Source organism: Falco cherrug, chromosome 4 (genome assembly GCF_023634085.1).
Source record: "Falco cherrug isolate bFalChe1 chromosome 4, bFalChe1.pri, whole genome shotgun sequence".
Lineage (NCBI taxonomy): Eukaryota > Metazoa > Chordata > Aves > Falconiformes > Falconidae > Falco > Falco cherrug.
This window is the reverse complement of record NC_073700.1, coordinates 5,781,892-5,798,456: the sequence shown is the minus strand read 5'-3', so window position 1 is coordinate 5,798,456 and position 16,565 is coordinate 5,781,892. Positions and strand designations below refer to the sequence as shown.

At 40.9% G+C, this 16,565-nt stretch overlaps 1 protein-coding gene across 7 annotated transcripts in view; it reads left to right on the top strand.

Annotated features, from left to right (window-relative positions):
- The window catches only part of FGD3 (FYVE, RhoGEF and PH domain containing 3), a 111,696-nt gene extending 96,558 nt beyond the window's left edge, over nt 1-15,138 (top strand). For 6 of the 7 annotated variants that reach the window (XM_055709282.1, XM_027812602.2, XM_027812600.2 and 3 more), the window contains 4 exons: nt 3,099-3,221; nt 5,207-5,359; nt 7,844-7,984; nt 14,159-15,138. In XM_055709282.1, the coding sequence (XP_055565257.1) occupies nt 3,099-3,221; nt 5,207-5,359; nt 7,844-7,984; nt 14,159-14,383 (642 nt within the window). In that variant the 3' untranslated portion in view covers nt 14,384-15,138. Of the gene's footprint in view, nt 1-3,098; nt 3,222-5,206; nt 5,360-6,098; nt 7,817-7,843; nt 7,985-14,158 lie in introns of those variants that run through there. The other variant, XM_055709283.1, reaches the window with a different exon arrangement.
- The last annotated feature ends 1,427 nt before the right edge of the window (nt 15,139-16,565 follow it).

Sequence of the window (16,565 nt, the reverse complement as noted above, 5' to 3'; positions counted from 1 at the left end):
CAAAGTCAGCTTCCTGAGCCATCGCTGGGTGGGATGGGGGGACTGCCCATGCAGTGAAGTCTCATGGTTTTCACAGGGGTGGAAAGAAAAAGGCTACTTAATTCTTTTCCAGTGTCAGTGGTTAAATAACATAATATTGAATAAGTCTTTCTTCTGTAATCGCTCATTGGAATTTGCCAAATCATAAGGAAAATACATTTTCATTTTATTATCTTTTCTACAGCTGCAATAGCAATCCTTCAAACTCTTGTGTTCTCACTGTATTCTCATAATGTTGAGAAATATTATGAAATGTTGCTGGTATTCAAACACTTAAAGACCTCTTTATGCAGGGCCTTTTTTGATTAGTGAAGTTAGTATTAAATGCTTGTTGTGTGCTACAGCACAAGTTAAAATATAATGATCTAAAATAACGGCTTATGCAAAACTGTCATAACAAATCTTGCCCAATATAAACCCAGTCTGCTTTCTTTCCTTTGTCAAATATGGGTCATGTATTTCTGAAAGTGAACAGTATCCAGACTGTTTCACATTGAGGAGGGAGCCAAATACGAGATCCATTAGAGGAAGTATTCAACTTGAGCCTTATCTGTGTTACAGCAACATGCGTATGGGTGATGATGGATATTCCTGCCGAAGGACAAATCAAATTAACCAATTTCTACACCAAGCAGTCCCTTCAGTTCATGTTAGAGGAACTTCAGCATGTTTCCTTTGCAGGCATGTGTAGATATCAACTGAAAGCCAAAAACTGGTTTTGTTTAACATTTGTCAAGATTATTTTCCAGTCACAGCTCAGGAGGCCTTCATTTATGCTCTTGCTATTCCAGGAACACTAGTGAAATTGTTGTGAACATAAGAATCAAAAGACTGGTTATGCTATATGCAAATTTTAACTATTAAGAAAAAAATAAGCTTGGCTGGTGAGGAAGTGCTCTGATCTAACAACTTAAGGGGAACCCTCCCTGGCCAGTGGAAGGAAGATCAGTCTTCTAAAAAATTAAATAGCTTTAGCATCAAGATCAGAGTGAAAAACAGATGACTTTAGCCAGTGTATGCGATACAAATAAAAAAGTCACTCTGTAAATTGCTGTTGATCAGTAACAGCTTTTCAAATCACCCTAATTATACGCCTTACTTGGAGGGGTCTAGTAAAGTCTGAAAGGAATGTTTTTACCAGTGATTCATCTGAGGCATTGTTCAGTTGGTGTAATTCAATGTTGTACTGGTTACATCTGGTTCTTCACAAGAAAAGTGAAATACAGCACTCCGCTGATGTGTGTGGGAGGACTTGGATTTGCAAGCATTCTGTTTTGCTGAGCAATTAATATGGACATGTATGGTGGTATAATAGTGATTTTCCTGAATGAACGAATCTGTATGACTGTGCTTCACCAAGTTGAATTGCAAAACGTCCTATGTACTTGTATACAAGTTTGAAACGTTGCTATTGCAGCTATAGAAAAGATAATAAAAACTAAAAGATCCGATCCAATTAGAAGCAATTAGTTCTGGTTTTGTTGTGTAATGCCATTACAAGCCCGGGTGGTTTCAATTGCTCTGCTGAAAGACAATTTAATTGTTTCCCTCTGTAACCTGGGAATGGCAGGGCAGAGACCCAAGGAAAGATGGGAGTGGTGTCAGCTTTTAAAATTTGATAGTGTTTTTTTTCTTTTTTAATTGGCCTTGAAAACCTGTAATAGTGACTTCTGCAGGTTAGTTGGAATCACTAAGGTGAGACCTGAGGGCAAATGACAGCATTTCCCTGGCGCTGGTGGCACCTGCATGGTGATCTGTGGGCAGCCTCTGCTAATTGTAATTGCTGCTGCCTTTCCTCCCACCCTCACGTGCCTGCATCTGCCTTAAAAAGAGAAATTTGAGCCAATTGTTCTGTCTTAGGTGGGCCTAAGCTGTGACTGAGTGTGCATGGGTGCTTTAAAGGGAGATGGGGGGTGTTGAGGAGCCCAGAATCTGTGTAACCTACAATGGGCCTGATCTTTGCCTGGTTGGTTTTTCAGAAAAAAATGTAAAATACCTCTGCACTTTTGGTTTAGAGGAAATGTCCCGCTAGTCTGTTGAACGATTGTGTCAAGCAAACAAAAATGAAGAGTTATCGAACCTCTGTGTTCGAAGAGCTGTGCCAGAGGAACGTGTTCCAACCCCATCCTTCAGGCTGGGTGTCCCGGCAGATGCTGCCTTGCTGGGGGTGGCCCGGGCTTACCCCCCAGGAGCTGCACATACCATGCTGACAAGGAATGAGGAACAATATTTATGTATTTAACAAAAAAGAAAACAAAACAGAGGGTCTGCTTGAAGTTCTGTGGGAAGCTGTATTTTTGTGAACTGCACGTTGTCATGTTAGTGGTCTTCAGTTTATCAGAAAATTGTACAATTGTTTAGCTGTACTGAGTGACTTGTATGTAACAGCTCAGGTGCATAGCTTCAGAGGCTGAACTTGCTTGGCTTTCTAGACAGCTGATGGAAAGTGTCTTCTGCCAAGAGCAGCTGATAGCAGGTCCCTGGCGTAGGCGTCTCTGTCTTCCTGAGGAGCTTTATCATCACAGGCTGGGAGGGAGCCTGAGGAAACTCCTAAATTAAGCATTTGTAGTTGGGTCGTGCAAAAATCCACTGTCAGCACCACTTGCTTCCTCGACCGAGCTGCTTCCCCCCAAACCTTCGCACCCTCTCCCCACAAACAGCAGTTTACAGCGCGCTTACAAAGTCAACGTTTACCTTAAGCAAGTCGCGCTGCAGCAGGGAGGAAGAGGTGAGGGCCAGAAGGAAAGCACTGAAGAAGCCCACGTTGCCCGTTCCTCCTCATCCTCACCAACAGACAGTGAGGGGAGGTCGGTCCATGGCACAAGTGGGCAGGGAGGGACTTGAGGCATCAGCTTTAGCAATCTGCAGTCACGTAATGCAAGCCCAGAAACCCCCGGTGGCTCGGCCGGCCGGCCAGTTGTGGGTTGCCAGCAGAACCAATGTCAATCCTTTCCTAAAATGGTGTGAAACCCAAAGACCACCTTCGTCAGTAGGTCTCTGAATTGTTGAGTAATCTTTTTTTAAAAAAAAAAATCACCTAGTTTTACTTTTCATTTCAGAGTGATTCCTGTAGGAAATCTTCCAAATCCAAGCGAGACAAGGAGAAACAGACCTGCAAGAGCTGCAGCGAAAGCTTCAACTCCATCACTAAAAGGCGACACCACTGTAAGCAGTGTGGGGCCGTAAGTATCAGAATGCACTGAGCTTTCTAGTTTCTTCTGCAGAGACTGTTGAAGAGAATTTATTTCTTTTTTTTCAGTGCAGGAACTAAGATGTTCTCATTTGTGGCAGGTCATTGACAGAGCAGATATTACCACTTGCTCTGCTCCCTGGGAATCAGGGGAAGAAAGAGCAAAATTCTGGTTTTGCCTAGTCTGGGGCTGTTTTAAAGGCAAATACGGTGCCTCAGTGGATAAAAAGAAAGGTGGTACTTTCCCTGGGAAGGTGTGTGTATCTGGGGAGGGAGCTGTCCCCTGTATTTTGTTTGCAGAAACAGAATGGCCTGCTGTCAGCCTCATTCACACAGCAGCTCTTTCTAGGGTGGACAGCTGAATATGCAATATTAAAGATGGGTGGGTGGTTCTTTCCCTAAAGCAAAGTTGCTGAGAGTTGCTTGCACCAAAGTGATGTCCTCCTCCTTGAAAAGGCAAAAGAACCCAGTCCTAGAGATTGAAGGCCAGGTTACTGAAGGCACTTGGCCGCTCTTCCCCAGTGCCCTGTGCTGAGAGCTGAATTCTCAGGTGTTTTTTTGCAAATCACAACCACAGCCAAGATGAGATTGATTTCTGTAAGATGACGTGAAACTTGCCTTCTGCGGCTTGAGTTTCATGGTTCACTGTTCCTAATGTAACTAATGTTATTTAAATACCATTATTCATTTGAAGTGGAGATAAATTTTCAGCTGAAGAGAGGCGCAAATATATATAGTTAAGATGTTTAAAGAAACCTCAGTCTCAGCAATTGAAATAAAATGACTGTGGAGGAGATGCTTTTGCACTGGAGTTGGGATTATTCAACCTTCTGGGTTTGTTTCTATTAATAACTACTAAAATAATGAAATATATTTCTGGAGGTTTAAAATATTCCATTGCAAAGCTCAGTATTATTAAAGGAATTACATAATAGCTTTCCCGCCATGGACGGTGAGATAACAAAATGACTTTATTAATAATTTATTGTTAAACACTTGTTGGTTATGCGATGTTCTGTGATGTGGCAATAGCATTCAAATTAAAGAAGTGAATTCTTCTCGAGGAAAGACTGTCATGTTTCTAAAAATGGTAGCTTGCTTCTCTTCATAGAACCCGGCTTCCCTTAACACTTGCTGAACTAAGGCAGTTGCCTTCGTACAGTAATTAGCGTCTTGCAGTGAAGCGTATGATTATATGTACTTGTACCTGAAGGCTGTTTGAGGTGTATTCTTGTGCAGTAAATTTGGAATGGATGTTGATCCAGGCTGCCTGCCCCTGCCTTGCATGCCAGGGGAGCAGCTTCTCTCCCTGGAGCAGCGGTGCGATAGCGAGTGGTAGCGTCAGAGCTTAAGTGTGAAAACATGTTCCCAAGCTGCAGATCCATTGTTCTTCACGAGCGCTGGTTTCGTGGGACTGATGTGTCCTTGTATGATCTTGGCAGCTGAGGAAAGGAATCAAAACTTGTTAATTTGGCATCAGACAAAGAGTTTTAAATGGATAATATATCAGACTGTGCTTTTAAAATGGTCGGTCAGTTTTGGATTCCTCCGTTCTGTCAGGCTGAACTTGATGCCTAGTTGATGAGGAAGTCAGCCACCTTTAGTCTGGAAATCAGCCCTTCCTAGGCCATTTTTTGATTGGCTTTAGAAAGCACTAATTGCTTTGTCATCCTAAGCCCTTTTTGACTTACAGAGGCTTATAAGAAAAGAAATTCATACTTGTGTGGTGTTAATCATAAAGTATTTCCCAAAAGGCGTATGTTTTCTTTAATTAGGTATTTTGGTATGCAGCATGGGTTCACAAAAAAATAATTATTGATGAAGGTAAAGAAAGTAAATATTATATTGGTCACTCTATCTTATGCTTACATTAGTTTTCCGGATTTAACTTTAATAACAACCATTCTGCAAGCCATTTTCTTTGGAGAAGCGTTATGTCTTAATGATGGCTAATAAAGCACCATCTTTCTGATACAGGTGATCTGTGCAAAATGCTCTGAGTTTAAAACACTTGCAGATAACAGCCGTCACAATCGAGTGTGTAAAGAGTGTTTTCTGCAGTTACCAGCAAGCCCATGCAGCCCTGGAGTGGAAGCAGTCGGAGAACAAAAGAAAAGACTAGCTGTAGAGGTACAGTATTTAGCTAAGAATTTTTGGTGTGCTAGCTGCCCTTGTGAGTCTCTCTCTTCTATTATTTTTTTTTAAAATGTAATTATTTAAAACAAAATTTATTACCTTTTTCCCCCCACCATGATATTTGACCCTCTGGCCTATAATTTGTATGGAATGTGCATGCATCCTGAATGCTGTTTGTAAATGGCAAGCGTTCATTGTGGGATGCTGATCAGACAGGGATGCACACAGATTTTGCAGCTAGGTTTCAGCTTTCAAAGTAACCAAAAAAAGAGGAAAAACTTCTGGTTTGTTTTTGTTGTGGGGCATTTCAAATCTTGAGTTGTGCGCAATAACCACTGGCAGAACTTGACAAAATAAGATTTGCTTTTTCACTTTTACACCATCTAGAAGATACTTTTGCACTCCTTATTTCACATCCTGTCAAAATATTATTGAAGGGAATTTTTTCTTAGTTGATTGTGCAAAAGTATGGCATCCTTCTGAAAGACTGTCAGGATTCACAGAAACTTTCTGTAACCTGCTATAAGGCAGACTCTTTTCTCCAAGACTTCACTTCCAGAAATGATGCTGTGTAAACTGCTGCTTCACAATTGACACAGATGTCAACAAGCTTTATACCATGATAGCAGCACATCCTACCCTTATTTTTTACAAGAACAAGAAACGTGTTGGCAAACTGATTTGTTTTATCCTCACCCACAACTGAACCTTCTCTTACCAATGCTTTTTTTAGACTGTTGGCAGAGCTGTGAGTATCGTTGCGTGCCATGCTTTTCATGGACCACCTTGAAGAAAGGTTTTCATTTATTTTACCTGTGAAATACAGCCAGAAGTCACAGATATGTAAAAGAGGACATTCATCTCTGTTGAAAGTGGACCCACAGGGACATCAAATTCTGGAAAGACACACTGAGACACAGAGAACTTAACTTCATTGCAAATCGTCCTTCCCCCTGATGTGCTGACCTACCACCATTCTGCTTTGAGCATGGCATGGAAAATTAGGGAACAATTGTGGCCTATACTGAAAAACATCTTACCTTGAAAAACATCTTTCTGGAAGCTACCCCTCAGTGCCATCAGACTGCCTTCAGCCTTGTTATACCCTTCATGAGAACAAAACTGCATGGAAAAGAGCTAGACTGAGCAAGAAACGTAAACCTGCCAGTGCATATCAGAGCTCCTGTAATAAATGCTTCCTCAAATAGTCTTTTTAGACCCTGCCCTGCTCTGCTTCCCAGCACATTATATTTCTTTCCAGGCTACTAAATGTACCTACACAGGTAAAATTATACTAGCATCGTGTCCCAGAGTGAACTCTGCTGCTCAAGTGCTTTGTCAGGTTTGTACCCAAACACATCCAGAATCTCAGAAATACAAAGTAGGGTAAAGCTAGAAATGCACGTTGCCCTTCCCTGAGCTACCACATCTGCAGAGTGCGGAGAAGATTCTGGATCTGGAGCTTGATACCATCAAAAACTGCAGATACACACTACAGCTATGACTGCAGATGATGAGTGCTTAGAATGCATCAGTATAGTCTGTGGTATCTCATAATAAACTTTCTAGCACTGTTTAAGCAGAGCTGCTTGCCAGTAAAGTGAAAATCTACAGCTACCCAGCCCAGAGTTAATCTGAAAAGCCAAAAAGCAAACCAGTGAAACGTGACCTATGGCTTTACTTTAGAAAGCAGATTACAGCAGAAAACTGCAAAAACCAAAGGAAAAGAGTCATCTTTCCCTCATACACTCAGGCTTCTAGCCTTCTGCTAAATCTTCAAAGGATCAGGTAAAATGCAAGAAACTAGGTGTATAAAAAAGAAAGATGAGAGCTGGTCTTTTTCTTTCCCTCCTATTTACATTAAACTTTCTTAACAAGCTTAACAGCAGCTGAGGAGATTGCCACTTTACAAATGTTATTAGCAGATGCCAGAAATTCCCAGGAGACTTCCGTGTAGAGTCTGATATGAAAAGGAGTTTTACTTTTCTTTTGCTTTCTATCAGAATACAAAAATTTCTTTCAATCTTTTTTTTGCCTTAGTGCTCTCTGATTTGGCTCACACCTCTCTGCATCCATGCACAAGAGTATCCATTAATACACCTTTTGCATTAATTTGAAATCATCTCCCAGGCTACTTTGCTAAGCAAGAAACTAGCTGCATCATCTTAATTACTGTTCTCAATTTTCTTGGTGGAGGTGGAATTTAACTTCAAGTCCGCTGGGAACAGTAGCTCAGCATCTGCCTGTATTATGTGGAATTGTGCTATTTCTTGACGGTATATAATAATGACTACACTTTTGTTCAGCTATGGGCTATCCAGCATTTGCCCTACAATATTAATTGACTCTGGACAACTTGTAAGTATTTTTCATACTTAATTCTAAGTATTTTTGCCCATGTAAGCATCAGTGGAAACAGCCCTTTTTTCTTTTTTCTTTTTTCTTTTCCCTCTTTTTTTTTTTTTTTTCTTCATCCAGAAGCAAAGCATCTTAGCAGCCGAAAATAGCCTCTTCAGCAGCTACCTCCAGTTCCTTGAAAAAGGGAAGACTTGGTACAGAATGTGGGTGACCATCCCCAAGACTGAACCTCTTGTTCTGTATCTGCAAGGAAGTAGCCAGGTAAAATGGCATTCATGAGGGTTAACACACAGGAAAAAGAGAAAATAAAAAGCCTAAGTTTAAATATGTCAAACTGAGAAATAGGTCAAAGGATTTGGCTTGGTTTCAACAACAGAAATTAACTTGGTATTCTGAATATAGCACAAAGCCTCAGAGATTTCAAATTTCCTTGTTATCTGTAGTTACTGCTGATATGGTTGTGAGCAAATATTTAAGTTCATAGCTTAGCTTTTCCATTTTTCAACAACAAAGGACAAAACAAGGATAATTTGCTTATGTTTTGGGGTTATTTTGAGGTTTCAGGCAGGTATAGTCAAAGGTTTTATTACCTTGTCGTTAGGGAAAGCACTTTCCTCTAAAATGTATAGAGCTGTGAAGCAGTCTGAATATTACAATTGCTGGTTCAAGATTTTATTCTTTTTTAAACCTAGTTCTGGGCCAAGGGGATGGAGGAATTTGTGGGAATGTAGAAGTTCTTCGGCCTGAAAAATGGACTGTGTTTGCTAAAGCTCCTTGTCATAGCATCATGTGATTTTTTATCTTTATTTGAAATAATTAGCGTTAAGCATTTTTTTTAAAGTGTGCTGTTGAAGCTAACTAGCATTTGTGTGTGGTGAAAGTCCAGTACAGAAATGCCCATTTCCATGACAGAATATGCAAAATAGAAGTATCAGTCATGCTTCCTCAGTGCTGAAGGTAAAGAATGACAATGCTGGAATGAGATCCCCCATATCCAATTTTTTATGTGGTGTTTGACACATTTGTGTACAGCTTTATCTCCTGGGTCAGACAGAAAAAGAAACGGGTCCAAATTCAGCCTACCATTACCCTGCTATAATTGTAGTGCTGTGAAGGGTTTGCTTTTTATTAACCTCAGTTTGTATGGCTGTAGCTAGGGGCAGTCTGGGAACTAAAGACTACCAATGATTTTATAAAGCTATTCAAAGTAAAGCTTACCCCATTGCAAATGTTCAACAAGAAGTACACGTTGTCCTTAGAAGTGTGTTCATTTTGCTGCTTGTCAGCAAGAACACCTCTGGTTTTGAACAAGCGTGTGTAATGATTTAAGCGTAGCGTTCAAAGAGACTGAAAGCCTGAATCTGGAGCTCCAGGCACAGCCCACTTGGCTTCATCTAGGACTCCAACCCCACACTCGGGTAAGCTTCCAATTCCTCCTGCAGGCAGCGAGCTGCCTGGCTCTCCTCCTAGTCAACAAGAGATGCATGACTGAAATTACAAGTTGAAAAAGCAAACAGCCTCAGACAAAGCACAAACTGAGTGCAGCAAACCCAATCTTTACATCTCTCTGGAGTCAGAGTCTGGGGAAAGGAAAAAAAGCTTCAAAAAGCAAAGCAGAGAGAATGGCTTCGCTGCATTAACTTTTCAACTGATGTGAAAGCTGTGCCTTAGGAAAGGACTAGTGCAGGCTCCGTAGCCTGTACAAAGTAGAGTCTCTCACACAGGCAAGCTTGGGGAAGGCAAGTGGGAACGGGGAGAGGTCTAGATTCTTTGGTCTTCCTCACCCAGGAGCAACGTGTCATCTAAGAGATGACCAGAACAAGGAGTTGAGAGGAAGCAATGCCTCTTACACAGTATGACCTAGAAAGATATTTTCTCTAGTGCCCAACTAACTGTCTCGGGACAACACAAATAATAACCCATGGGACGTAGATCAGCTGTATTTAGAGCATAGCAGAATGATGCTCAACTCCCGGGGGCCCCGTCCTGACAGTCATGCAAAGCTAGGGCTGGAAGCAGGAGGAGCATCTGTGCTTCAGATGCTACATTCTCTGGTCCATGTCCTGCCATATTTGATCTTGAGACTCTGTTGACATTACTGGTAAGATGCTATTTTTTAGGAGAGAGCAGTGCCTTGGGCACTGATTGTTGATTTTTATGACACTTAAATTTAGTGGTTAGCGCCCTCCAGGTGTGAGAGAAATCTTCCAGTAAAGCTGCAAGAAAGCATACAGGGCAAGGTTGATCTATCTTACATTCAGTAACTGAGCTCTTACATTCAATAATCAAGCCAGGATTTACTGTTGGGAGTCACCAGTTGCAGGCTGACACTATAAACAACAAAAATTAATCCCTTCTTCAAGGGCCTACCATTCTCCCTCGGATACTTTCTTCAATTTGCATCTGACTGAAGGAAAAAAAAATATGAAGTAAATCCCATTCTTTGATACTAACGCAACGTTCTTGTTAGTTCTGGTTTGCATAGTATACACTAGGCTTCCAAGAAAAATCTCTTCCAGAGCTGCTTTCCTAGTGGTTGAGCATCTGGAATCAGTCGGGCACCACTCTGGCTCGGATGTTACTTTTCCAGGTGTTCTGTTTTGTACAGCCACCTCGATGTTATCTCACAGACATCTTTAGGCCTGCAAAGAAGCATTTCGGTGCCTAAAAAAAGACATGCCTTCTGGGAAAAATACTGGCAACAATGGTATTAAAGGTCTTGAAACACAGACCAAGCGAAGCATGACTGTAGGAGTTTGAAAGTTGGGAGATTATTTTCAAAAAGAACAGAAAGAATAGCACCTCTTGGGAAAAAGGAGTAAACCAAGCTGAAGCTGGAGCTTCTGATACAGTAAAAGCCATCACAGCTTCTGTTCTTTGCACCCCCAACCCTCACACCGAAGAAGGGATGCCGGTGCAGATGGAAATAAGTAAGACTCACAGGCTTTGAAATAGCAAGAAAACTGCTTTTTTGCTTTAGATCCTTGTTCCAGGAGAATGAATTAATCCCCTGAGTGTTCACGGTTTAAGTCTTGCATAAGGCTTTATGCATGAGGATAAAATTCACAGCTTATTTAGGTATGGAAATCATACCAATTTTATCTGTCCTCAAACTGAGACAGAATTTGTGCAGCTGTTTGTCACATGTATCTGAGTGGAATTAGAAGAGCTTGCATATAAGCAAAGACTACCTCAGGCTTAAGGCTCAGCAGTTTTACAGAAATGTGTCTTTCCAAGGGCTCCACCTGGACCTTCTGTCCCCATTGGCCTTGTAAAATGCTCAGCTACCTCCACAGCTCTGATATGAACTCACACCTAATTGAGAAAGGCACAATTAAGGAGTCCCAGCTAGCTAGAGAAGTAATGAATTTTGGAGAAATACGGAGGGTAAATCTAGTACAGCAAGAGCTAGTGTATACAATGATTACCAGGTTTGATCCAAGAAAAGATTTTGCTTTATAAATTCTGAAGAAAAATATTTCATTCATCATGTAAAGGTGAGTTACTCCTAGAAAGTAAGGGAGTAGCTGGTAGTTTGAAGTTGAGCTCAGGTTTTAGAGTTTTGCGGCTTCTCTGTTGGCCACATTTAGGTGAAGCTTTAGCTGGCCCTGCACGAAGCTCTGCCTGTCCTTCTACGTGGTCCTGCAGAGCTTTGCATCTTGGCTCACCGTTGCGTCATGGGAGTCTCTCAATGATTTGTGCAAGGCTGGGATTAGATCGTAAGTGGGTTGAGTGGGAGTTTGGTGGAAAACCCAGGGATTTTCTAAACCTACTCAAAAGTAGGAGGGAAAAATAGTAGTGGTCCATCAGTGGGTAACTGTTGTTCTGTATATTTGCCTAAGAGAGCTTATACGCCTCAAATTGACACCCAGTGCAAGAGGGATGTCTGTGTGGAGGGGTGCATGAAATAGAACCGCCTGTATGGTGGAACTGGGCTGTCCGTTCCCAAATCTTAAGCCCTGGATATTGGAATGGCTCTACTAGAGCAATAAACAAATGCTGCTGTAATTACCTAGATAAATAACCCATTAGTATTATACTGCTTAGAGTCGGTAATGCTTGTGATTACTGACAATGTCACATATCTAGTAGACTTTTGTGTATCGCTCAGTGTCTCAAGAAAATGATTGAAATCAACCATAAAGCGGAGCTCTTTTCAGCGCTGGGTAGTTTGGTTTGATGAAATACTGACATCATGCAACCCTAGTATGTTGCATACAGAAGTATTTTTAAAAAACATCCACCAATTCAACCAGCCAAATCCAGTAGGCTCTTGAAAATGGAACATGAAATTTACCTCTCCGTAAGGCCTGTAAATCCTACTTATGTGCTCGACGTAGGGCCTGAGTTCCTTGTGGGTGCGGCATAGCCTCTGGATTTGCTAAACTCCAAGTAGGAGGGGAAGGGCTCGGTGGCAGAGGCAGTCCAGAGATGCTCCTGGTCACACAGGGTGACCTGGTTTGGGTGTGTGCTATGACTTGAGGCCGAGTTCTTCACCTGAATTTGTCAGTAGTGGAGCTTTTCAGAAATAATTTAAATGCCTTCCTTTTGGATCAGGCAGGTACAGAGAAAGTGGCAAAGGCATCATATTAAGAAAAGGGAGGAAGCAAGACCAAAGGCAGTCTGCTTAATTTGCCTGTGTCTGCACACGTTGGGTAGGTGTAACGTGTACAATTCAAACATCAGTTTGCTCTTGCACTGCACTTCTTGGCTACAAATGATACCATTTTTCATCGTCATGGGCAGCCTCCAGTTTCACATGTGACAAGTCGTAGTGTCTTTTTCTAAAAGAAGATTGGTGAAGCAGGCATGGTTGAGCTTGCATGTGCTCTTGTGCATTTTGCGTTCATCAGTCCCATATTTGCTTGCTTCAGCACTGCCATGTATGCAGGTCTAGAGCCACTCTGTACATGCCAGTTCAAACTTCTGCATGTGCAAGACCTCCCTGTTTATATGGATGCGGCTGTGGTGGCAGGATCTAGAACTTGTATACTACTTTGAAAACAACTGCTTACACTCAAATAGGAACTGAATTCTTTAGTGTTTGACCTAAAGCCACCAGAAATCTCCTTGAATAGTGCTTGGTCTTCAAGCAGATGGACTCTGGCATTTTTTGCGTAATAATAACAAGTAATAGATTAATAAATCAGGAACCCTGCATTGATTTCATAAAACGTTGTAGACATATTTTTGACTCTGTATTTTTTTGCCCTTTAGTTAATGTATGTGTTTGCATTGATGTGAGCAGCTCTGAAACATGAATTACTTTAGCTGACGTGTTAGAAAAGTAGAGGGGTTTGCCATTGTTCTCAGAGCTGTGGTCCCCTTCCAGATTACTAAATCATCTGAATTCGGTCTGGGGCGACAAGAGTGACTTTGTCACCTCTTTGTGGGATGCCTCGTTAGCTTCGGTATGAGGCTGCTACACAAGTAGCTGCTATGACAGGCGACAGCTTCTGACAGATGCTTGATGTCTGTGTGGTTTAAACTTGAGTTTGGAGACCCGCCTTTGAAAATGCTTTGCTGGCATCAGTTGGAACGAGTGGCTTGGTGATGGCACACCTTGCCTTGCTAAAGTACATCTTCCCCGAGAACTCAGTAGAGGCTGGCTGATGCTCAAGATGTGACTGTTAGAGAGGTGTGTTCCACAATCTGAGCTTCAGCCTCCTTGACAACTCTGAAAGGCATCATAAATAACTCTGTATTTCATAGTCACTTCCCTGGTCATGGCCTTTGTGTCTCTCGGTGTCCAGCTCTGCTTATTTCTCTCCTCTGAATCAACCTTACAAATGTCCCACAAGGTTCAAGAGGGGTTGCACTGAACTATTCTCAGCTGGATTGAATTGCCTGTACCTAATGCAACATTTTTTTTGTTAAAGGCAACATGCATAAGTTATGTGAAATTATAGGAGAATCCCCATCCATGCATGCCACTGCTGGATCTGTATTCTTACTGCAAAAGGGAATCTCTTAAATAAGAAGAATAAAAAGCACCGATAAGTCATTGCCTTTTATTGTTTTGAGTCAAGCAGTCAATATTGCCTCTTCTCTGTTTTCTGTGCTGTAGTACTGAAGGAGGAGCTGAACGCACACGTACTCTGGAACTGCATCAATGTGCTTACCGAAGTGCGCGCGTGTTCCCCCGGCGGGCAGGGTGGCAGGCTGGAGCTCTCAGCCGGGGGCACGCACCCAGACACCCCACTTTGGTGAGAGTTGTGGCATAGCCAGAGCGTGTGTGCCTGCTGGCCATGTCCCAGGTGTAGGGTAATGCATCTCCAGACATGTCTTACTACTTCGAAGGTAGTTCTAAACTGTTTGAAACAGGTGGTTTTTTTATCCCCCGGAGAGGAAATCTTTTTTCCTGCACAGCATACCCCTGCTTCTCCCATTTCAAATACTGCTTGTTGCTGACTTTTTGTATTTGTTCTTCTTTAGGATGGACGGAGCCTACGTCCTATTCCTTTGCTGGGATACGAAGTCAGTTTACCAAGTTCTGGTGAGAAGTTTGAAGTGAAGCATGTTTTTAAGCTTTGCCAGTCCCAGCAAACTCTGTATTTCAGTGCGGAAGATGAAGAACTGCAGATGAAATGGATGGAAATTCTCACCAAAGCAGCCAAAGGGGAAACTGAAGATGTAACTGAAGGGCTTGGCAACCCATAGAGCAAGTTCTGTTTAGTTTCTTTGCTACACGCTATAAACCATCACTTGAATTTGGTATTCATGGCACTTTGGAATCTGTATGGCTTTATATTTTCATGTGTCTGCATAGGAAATTCAGTGGTTTCTCTCCTTTTATTGTACATTTCTCACATACGGTAGTTACCTGGCATGTGTTATGTTAAAGGAAAAGGTAGTTGTAGTTGTTGGTGGTGTCGATGCTGGTTTTAAAACAAAAGACAAGGAGAAAAGCATTAATTTTAACAAAGCTAATGGAAAACCATCAGTCTCTTGTTTTCCTAAATGTATATTTTCCAGTCCTTTTGATTGCTGTTCAGTGCAGGATGTGTATAGTCTGTGATTAGTTCTATAAATGCTGCCTTTAAGTTAAATGTTGTAAAGGCTTGTGCTGGCCACTGACATTCCGTTCTCTGTCCTTTCTCTCCTGGTAAAAGGTCTTTGTGAAATGTGAGCAATGTACTGAATATTTTCTCTTTGCTAAAACTATGTCTCTGCTATTTTGAGATGACCTGTTCACAAGACAAATACTGTAGAAGGGACTTCTAAAAATGACTGCAAACTGTGCAGAAAATAACATTAAGAAGCCTCATTGATTTTAAGCATTTATAATATTGTTTTGTTTTCTTTTGAAACCAATACCTTCCTTCCTTCTATTTGAACCCATTTTGATGTAAGTGAACAAACATTTTATACTGCAAACTGGGTTGTGATCAATAAACAAGAACATTTTTAGTACACACAGTACAAAAAGGCGACTTTTTTTGTTGTATTGGTTAATTTAAAAGTGACCTAGGATTTATTTATATAATTTGTAAATAATGTTTCATAAGTATTTCAAGAATTTTTAAAAGATCTCGGCTAAATAACAGGATTTAGTGCATAGAATAAGAGATATTTGTATGAACTGAATTTGTAATTTAATTTTTTTTGTTCACCTGTATTTGTCTTATTTTCAGACTTAAGTGCTTATCTAATTAAATAAACATTCGTGCAGGTAACTCCTGAGCCAGATTTCCAAGGCACAGCAAGCTTTAGGTCAACATTTAATATAGGTTTACCAAAAAAAAGCAAACAAAAAAAAAAACAAACATGGAAAAAAAAAAAAAGCGGCATGTCTGTTCCTAGTGATAGTAAGCATGTAGTACTGATAAAAATTAAATAAAAACTGTCACAGTACTGTATTTTTAAATGGTTTGGTTTAACTTTTGTTTCCTCTTCAGCCTTCTACATTTTCTGATATTGGTAGAAAGAAAGAACTGCTTCATACAGCCAGAGTTTGTTAGGATTGTTGAAAATTAGCGATCTGCATCAGTGAGTATTGTTCTTACCTACAGAAAAGAATTTGGTTTTCTTCCTTGCTTGGGCTTTGGTGGTTTGGGGTTTTTTTTATGCTGGTGAAATACATCATATGCCTGAAGTCCATGATGCTAAAAATCAGAGGCCATGTATTTTATTAGCTACTGGTAAAATTTCATGAGACTTGCATCTTCCCTCTCGTCCCTACCTGCCCTCTCGAATCAGTTAGCATGAAAGATTTCTTGCAGAGTAATTTTTATCATATAGTTTATGAAAAAAACCTCAGTGTGTGTTATTTTCTCCCCCAAGCTTCCCTGAAAGTGTAAAGATATAGAATGCTTGCCTTGAAAATTTAGTCATTTTGTAATATTTCTGGTTTGGATTTTTGTTGGTGTTGGGTTTTGTTTGTTTTTCAGGGTTGGGGTTTTTTGTTTGTTTGCTGGGGTTTTGTTTTGTTTTGAAGTTTTTCCTCTGTTACTCCACTTGCTTTGTTCCTTTTCTTTGTTACCAAGAGAGCAATGGGAAGGGAGAATGGTAAACCAGAACAAAATTAATGCATCTGAATATATCTTTCATTTTCTATTTTTATTAACCAAGAAAAAATCTTTAGCATACATTTTTTGCAATTTTCCTCCATTCTTTTTTTTAACTATGTCAAAATACACATGTAATGACTTTATATTCCTCAGTTCACCTTCTTTTAAAAAAAATAAATATAAAAAATAATTTGTATTGTGCCTGCAGTGTTAACACATGATGGCACCTGTGGGCATTGGCGGTACGGTTCTCACGGAGCAGCCTTGTTTCCAGCTTGTCTTTCCACTTTCAGGGGCTGTGGCAAGGAACGTGCCTGGGGAATCTCTGCTTT